General features: G+C 41.0%; 1 protein-coding gene across 1 annotated transcript; it reads right to left on the reverse strand.

Annotated features, from left to right (window-relative positions):
• Positions 1-250: 250 nt before the first annotated feature.
• Positions 251-6,263, reverse strand: LOC117521497 (hippocampus abundant transcript 1 protein-like). Its single transcript, XM_034182803.1, has 5 exons — positions 6,099-6,263; positions 5,615-5,727; positions 3,742-3,839; positions 3,214-3,371; positions 251-555 (listed from the first exon to the last, which is right to left on the reverse strand). The coding sequence occupies exons 1-5, from the start codon at positions 6,186-6,188 to the stop codon at positions 343-345; spliced, it is 672 nt and encodes a 223-aa protein (XP_034038694.1). The 5' UTR covers positions 6,189-6,263; the 3' UTR covers positions 251-342.
• Between the last annotated feature and the right edge of the window lie 1,831 nt (positions 6,264-8,094).

The following is an 8,094-nucleotide window of genomic DNA, read 5'->3' on the forward strand; positions in this document are numbered from 1 at the left end:
CATGGGACCAAAACAAAAACAACAGATGCCACAGAGGAATACGAAAATTCAGTCACACTGGGTTTTAGTAACAGCTGATATATACTCTGCTTCGTGCTCTAAACCAATCAAATTGGTTCCATTTTGCAGTTTGGGGGGGGGGGTGCTCAGTTGTGTTCCCCCCGAACACCCACATCCCCACCACAGCCTCACATATCTTCATACAGAAGTCCTCACGACCAAAAAGCACAGACGCCTCTGACACCTCGAGCCTGAGGGTGGAGTCCGGCTCGTGAACTGTGCATGTGATGCTGCTGCTGCGGTGAAGTGAGGGAACCTCCCCCCCCCCCCCTTGAGCTGTGGTTATACACTGCTGTCCTCCAGCAGTGGCTCCTTGCCCTCTGCACCGCTGCCTTGAGGACTGTGGGAGTGACTCTGTGCTCCGTTACTGTGCTTCTTGTAGGCACTGGGCCTCATGCCGGGCCCCGTGTGCTCCGGGATGAAAAGGGCCACCAGCAGAGACAGCAGCACAGAACATGCTCCGAACAGGAACGGGGGACCTGGGATGATGGCACTCTGAAAAGAACAGAAAGAAGAAGACAAAAAACCAATTATGGGTCATTAAATAAAAATAAAATTCAAAACTATTTCTTTTAAGAACATGAATCTAAACCAAGCCAAGTCTGGGATCATGTGCTGGTGCTGTTGCAACATTCACCACAATACAGAACAACCATGGGTCCTGGATGACAACCACCCAGATAGACTACCGGTGTATCAGCACCTCCTCAAAGTAACCACACACGCCATAGCCGGGTGAAACATGGGCACCCTCTTAGTGTTTTCCAATTGCTGGGGTCCTTAATACTGAAGCACCTGCATGCTGGATCATGCCCTCAAAGAAAGGCCTCACATGGCCAAAATGTCATGGCGGACCTTCGATCAATGTTGGACCAAGAGTGTCAGGTGTCTGGTCCTATGATTCTTGACAGGGGCAATGCCTGACATTATCAGAAAGAACTGGTTTTCCACAGAGACTTCCACTCCCTTGGTATGCCAACCACTGGAGCAACAAGACCAAAAAAAGGTGTATCTACACACTGACATCTGTCCACTTCCAGGTCTGCAGCCCTCAAGGAGCACCACCAATGTAATGTGGAACTGTCAGACGCAGTGGAAGTGGTGCGGACAACCCTTCAGCATCACAATGGTCTCCACCCTTCACAGAACACCTTGTTCTCCGGTGGTTTCTTCTTTTCTAAGGATGAAGACCTAAATAGCTTTCCCTTCATAATGTGTGCCAGCCTCCAACAGACGGAAGCAGCAGATTTTTGGCCAAGAAACTAAAGATAATCTTTTCTGGTGTCAACCACTACAAAGGTTTTTAACAGAAGCCAGAGAGCTAATTGCATCCCCAACCCCTAAATGGAGTTATCCACAGAATGTCCAAACTCCACATAGCACTGGAGTACTAGTCTCATCTGTCCAAAAATGTGTCATGAAGAGGGTAAAAAAACAAAACAAAGCATAAGTCACATTTAATTCTGAAACATGGTGCTATTGCTTCATTTAACAAGAAACAAGATCAATTTAAATGCAGCCGTATTTATTTATAATGCGAACGCTGTCTTAACATACAGCAGCTAACAGGATAGTGTTGTTGTATCAGGTACAAAGAACTCAAGTGTAAACTATTTTGTGGCCACTGAACAGATGAAATCAACTGTTGATCAAATTTATTAATTTATATCGCGCCAAATCGCGAGGTCACCTCAAGACGCTTCACAAACATTTAAAAAAGCAGAACAAAATAAAAGATTAAAAACACTAAAAAAATTAAAACATAAGTAAAAAGAAATAAGTAAAAAGAAAAAAGAAGACACACAATAACATAAAATGGCAGTGATAAAACAAGGAATAAAAGTGTCTCCATTCTAGACTTAAGTCTCCGCAGAGTCCGATTGACAGATCTGCACAGGCAGATCGTTCCACAGAACTGTTCAGCACTAAAATTGTGCAAATTTACAGCAATAGTAAGCTCTTTCAGCCTCTTTTAGTGCAGCAGACAACTGAAACAATCCTGCATTAATTCCATTAATAAATGGAATAGTTTTGACTGTGTTGAACGTTGGTCTGCAGTGTAAAGGTCAAACAATGTCATGTGCCATATCTTACCCTGTAACATGATAACTAAACATGACCCATGGTGCAAACTATTTCTTTTTAAAAGCCTATTAACTCAACCAATGCTTTGCATCACTTTTTATCAAAATTAGAGCAACTTTCATTTTTGGCCCCTGTATAAACTGAAATTGACCTTTGTCACCATTCTTGCTGTTTTTACCCCATAACGATAACCTTCAGTCACAGTCCAAACTATACTTTTTTTGAATTTTCGTGATCAGACAAATATGGTATAGTTTTCAATATGATTGGAGAATCTTTTAATTTTGACCTCTGTGTAATTCTTCAATTGACCCCTAGCTGGCTGTCTATTGAAAATTCAAAAGGTCCATTTTTTTTTCCCGAAAGCGTAATGTCTAAAGTGTATTTGTGCTGAATTTGGTGCCTCTATCACCATTTGCAGGGTTCCGCTGTATTCTGTTATCTGCTGCACTATTTGGGTCACCACAGCAAATGCAATCTGGAGCTGCATGTTGATTTGGCACAAGATTTATGACCAATACCCTTCCTGAAGCAAATCAGCATTACATGGAGAATGGATAGTTGTGGTCTTTATTCAGGAACCTTCTACTCTGAAAACAAGTACACTACCACTTGGCCACCATGCTGCTGCACAATTACATCAATAACATTTTTATGACATCATAGCCTTACCTTAGCCTATCTGCCTTGCTTATACTATGAAGGTTATTCCCTCTTTTTATTAAAGAGTGTGGTCTCAGTTTGAGAGCATGATTTATTAAGTTTGACTGTTCTCCAATACACATCCTTTTCATTTCTTCTCTTTTTGTCATTTTACAGCAGCTGGCATCCAGGTTAATAGTGCATTACAGTCACCTTCTGCTCTGGAGTGTGAATCACAGTACCTCTTTCAGATAACTATACAGGAGCAGCTTGTCATGCATGTAGACTATACCATCTTGTAGATGTAGATGACAATACGGTATTTTTTTCCATACACAATGTTGTTCGGAAATATGTTGCAGGGCCGGTGCACGCACACACATGCACAAAAGCAAGTCTAATAACCCATGTTTTATTTAAACTCACTTCATCTGTGGGGTTGGCCATGTTGGATTTGGCACCTTTCTCAGTGATATCTGTGTCCTTCAGCTCCACATGGAACAAGTAGAAGACAAAACCAAAAAGCGCGGGGCCCAAACCATTACATAGGCCCCGAATTCCAGTAATCATCCCCTGGACCACACCTGTTAGGAGACAAACATCGCACCATCATGGGGAGGGTTAAACTCACAAACCACTATGACCTTTATGAACAAGGAAAATGAGGACAAACTTGCTTTGTAACCAGTCATTTCCACCCTGTAATGACATCTCCATACAATACATCACACACAACAACAAACTGATTTACCAACATGTTAGCATTGTTTTTAGGTGACAACTGTCACACTGCATAATTACTCGTATATCAAACAATGCAGAGCTGCCAACTTCTTACAATTATATTTAATATTTATGTTTTCTAATATATCAAACATTATATTATATCATTATATATTATATCATTATAACATTATATCAAAAATTATATTAAGGAATATGTTGGACACTCGCCCTGTTGGTCGGGATCTGCGTTACGGGACACAATGGCGCTGATGGCTGGGAAGGTGATGCTGGACATCGCTGCAACAGCTCCTGCTGCCCACATCATCCTACACACATGCACACAAAACTGAACCAAAGCAGATGTGTACCTTCCAGAATAGGGTACATAAGACCTATCAGGCATTTTGATCACATTTTCTTTCTTTTATTCATTACAGAGTACAGAAACAAATGTGACCTGTGAGTTTAAAACACCTGCTGATCTGTGATTACAGATTTTGATCTACAAATGCAAAAAGTAAGAAAAAGAGGTCAATTTAATACACCTAAAAATATGAACTGGCATGGGAAAGTCCAAAATTATTACAGGTACTTTGATGTGAGCAGTACAGTTGTGTTGATTGTAAAACAGTACTTTCACCCTTCTTCCTGTACACATGACAAGTCTGTGTGTGTGTGTGTGAATATATACACACTATGCAAATTATGTGAAATAACATGCTAACCCCTGCCTGAAGCTGAGACTGGTAGTCTGAGCCCACAGTACCACTGGGCAGTAACAAACTTAGAAATTAAATGCTCTGTAGTCAGCGCGAAAAAACAATTTCAAATCATTCAAATGCTGTCTATTTTTATAAAATCTGAAATCAAGATAGTGATAACCAGGCTGTAACATTATAGCAAGTAAATTTCATTGTTTTAATGGTCACTTGTTAATGTTTAAGTCTATGAGCCTTGGACATGAGATAACAGATGCCCCAGATAAACGTTACCATTTTCCTGAATTCTGGCGTATTGACTAAAGTAAAGCTGATGACAGACATTAGCTCTGAATGTTTTCTCCACAATCCCAGACACCATGCTTGGTCTACCACTTCCTCCACACCAAAACAGGTGATGACACTGCCATAACTTCACTACCTATGACTGGAGTTGTGTTTCCCTCTGGTGGTTTGTAAAGGCATTGCAAAAAATGACATTTTAGCTAGAAACTATAAGGGGAAAAAAAAATGCTGGTTCATTGCCATGTTAAATTTGGTAACAATGACACCTGCTGATCAAAAAAACAACAACAAAAAACCCCAACACCAAAACTGAAAACTCCCATTATTTGCTCCAAGGTTATAGTGGTAAGTCATAAATGAAAAGGTCTGCTGTGATTCTGGTATGACAAATATACATACCAGTGCCTTCTTGACCCCTTCAGCAACTACATTTTGTTCCATCTGTCTTTTGTGAATCTTGAGTACATCATGTTGTACACTTCATACAAATACTGTTAAATACATAAATCCTGTCAGACCAACCCTTGCTTTCACAAAAAAAAAAAGAAAAAAAAAATCACCAACTGGAGTCTAGATTTTACTTTTGTTTGCATCTGGAAATTAAGAACCATTTCCAATTCAAGCTACAATGATTTCTCAAAGATTAATCAACTACTAAATTAATCGCCTGCCATAATTGACAAACCATTTACTCATTTATTAAATGACAAAATTCTTTGAGTTCAGCTTTTTAATATGTGAATATTCTGCGGTTTTGTTATTAGTGTCTCCTCTCTGACAATAATCTGAATATCTTTTGGGTTGTGGAAAAGACATTTGGGATGCTTTCTTGGACTCTGGGAAACACTGACTGACATTTTTTTTTTAAACCATTTTATGGACCAAACAAGTAAAGGATTAACTGAGAAAACTGACAGAATTAAATACAAAAAAATCATTTTTGGTTGCAGAAACTGTTCATGATAGCCACCTTTAGATCTGCAATCTACCCACCATGGTCTTTTTTTGTATACATCCGTCAGTCTTTAGTTAGTACATAATGCAAAACTGGAGCAGAAACATTTGCGGTGGTGAACAGAAGTAGAGGGGTAACTAACCAGGGCTGAGAGCCGAAGCCATACCAAGCCAGCTGGAGGATCTGGAACCCAAGGCCGAGCAGGATTGTGTTTTTATTCCCAATGGAACGCATCAAGATTCCCAAAACCACAGTCTAAGAAAAGAGAGCATCATCATTTACATGTGGATCATAAATAGTTCATTATAAACAGTTTGCAACAGTTCAAGAAGCTGCTTCTTTATATCTCTGCTGACTGTATTTTTGTTGTGGAAGACACAAAATTTTAAAGTTTAAGGCGGAAAAATAACCACTTTATTGCTTGGTATTAGTGACCGCAAGTTAAGTCATTAGTTACAGTTCAAGTATTACTTTGCAAGTCCTTGAAAACACTGAACACCACACATTATTCTGGTGTGTCAACAGAAATGGCAAACCGATACTCGGGTACTGATAGCTGGGGAAGAAAAGCCCACTGAACATTGGTTTCAGGACTTTTCCTAAAAACAAGAGCATCTTTCTGTTACCTGGGCTAGAATTGAAAGAGTCCCCACAACAGCTATGAAGGCAGCCACCGTCTCCGATGAGAAGTGTATGACCTGTACAGGAGAGAACATTGAGCTCACACAGGTTAGCAGATGATCCCTCAGAAAAAAGAGCACACGCGGCTCACCACAGCAGTCACACGTTTTGTGTGTCATCAGCTGGTTTACGTGGGTTATGCGACATGACACGTTTATCTTCTGGAGTACAGGAGCAGGGCAGGTGGTGCAAGATGTGCAAACATTATGAAAATAAGTGAAGAAAGATGTACAAATAAGCATATTTTTTTGCAAGAAAAGTAGACAGGCAGGAATGATGAGAAAATACAGTCACTGCTCTCTAAAACTGTGTTTTTGTGTGTGTGCAGCTTGTCTAACTGGTTTGTGTGTCCACAAACATTTACATCTTCATTCCTCACAGTTTGTACAAGGAGTAGTCATCCGTTCAACACTCTTCATGTCTGGGCCTGGTTTCATAAAGCAGTCTAATGTTTTAGTCTATTAAACTTACTTAGTTGATTACAGTTAGTTGCCCAACATTATCCGTTTAAGCACTGTTTCACATTGACTGCTAAACTTGTAGATGAGCCATCTTACATGAAGTCAATGATTTTCACAGGCATAACGGCCTTGCGAGCGCCATTGCCAAGAAACGTGCCACAGTTTTGTTTACTTCCAGGCTGGTCACTGTCATGAACTATGACATAGCGACTGACTATGACAGCCTTTGTTTCATTAACTGGCTTCATTAACATTTACTTAGCGCTTAGCCTAGCCGTTTCACTCTTCAGTTTCTTCTTCTGCAAGCCTAGCCGTTTCACTCTTCAGTTTCTTCTTCTGCACTTTCCATCAAGCCTTTTTGTGCACAACTCTGCTCAGTGCAACAGCGACGGCTGATAGCCAATGTGAGAACTGTCACAAACGCATCATAACAGTCGTCGTCTGCTGCAACCATGGCCAAAAGCGGAGGAAGCTCTCCTTTTGGAGGAATGAGCGATGTAGCAGTACTCAAGTACTTCACAAACATAAACAATAAACAATAGACATCCCGGAAGATGGGCGGAGGAACGAGTCCAACGTGTACGCTCAAACACACAAGCTAACACTGCTAGCCACCTCACGGAGAACCACTGTTGACAAACACACGGGGCGGGTGACGGCTATTTGTTGGTTTATTTCTTTGGATGTACCGCTTGGGTAAATTAGCAGGTTAAAATAAATAATAATAACGTGCCAGAATCGACAGAACAGTAAAAAGAAACTTGTTTGTCGAGCGCACGCTAGCAAACAGCTAGCTCGCTTAGCTGGCTAAATCCTCCAGTCCAGGCCACACGTCAAGTTTCTGTTGTGCAAATCCTCTCGGTCAACTTTCAAGCATATTCACACAGGGTTACACGCTTTTAATTCGCTTTCTAATAATATTTAAAAAAAAAAAAACAAAGTAAGAAAGAAAAGCTTGGCTACACCCGCGCATGAAAGTCTCTTGAACTCGGAGGAATTTTGGAGCAGTTTATTGTCTTTAGTGGGAGGGAAATAATATCCTCCAGTGAGTAGAAAACACGGTTTTTCTTGCGCTTGTGCGTTAGTTTAAGCCCCAAAGCACAGAGTGTGTCGGAGTCCTGACACACTCCGGCGTAACTCCGCTTCTCGTCCGGTGAGTGGTGGCGTGGAAATCAAACACTCCGGGCTGTGTTCAGCTGCCTGCTGTCGCCTCAAAGTTCCTCTCCGAAAGAGTAAGATAGGTAAAGTTTTAAAAGTTGTTTAGCCTTTTCTTCTTCCACAGACAGAGGTAGATTGTACAGGTCTCATAACTCCTGCAGGATCCCCTTCGTCTTCCCCCAGCCAGTAAACAAACTCTGCCAGGGAGCCAGATGGGTTTGAAGGAAAAACCCGGACTGGAGTTTTCTTGGATTCCACAATGCGATTACTTCATTAAGGAGTATGAAACATAATTGCAACTGTCAGAAAACGTACTGATTGA

This window comes from Thalassophryne amazonica, chromosome 12 (genome assembly GCF_902500255.1).
Source record: "Thalassophryne amazonica chromosome 12, fThaAma1.1, whole genome shotgun sequence".
Lineage (NCBI taxonomy): Eukaryota > Metazoa > Chordata > Actinopteri > Batrachoidiformes > Batrachoididae > Thalassophryne > Thalassophryne amazonica.

Bases quoted from the DNA above. Each gene is read 5' to 3' on its own strand.
- LOC117521497 (XM_034182803.1), bottom strand. From the start codon at position 6,188: ATGTTCTCTCCTGTACAGGTCATACACTTCTCATCGGAGACGGTGGCT. The intron at 3,372-3,741 runs GCGAGTGTCCAA...GTCTCCTAACAG, and splicing joins CGCAGATCCCGACCAACAGG to GTGTGGTCCAGGGGATGATT. The intron at 556-3,213 runs GTGAGTTTAAAT...TGTTCTTTTCAG, and splicing joins TGGCCAACCCCACAGATGAA to AGTGCCATCATCCCAGGTCC.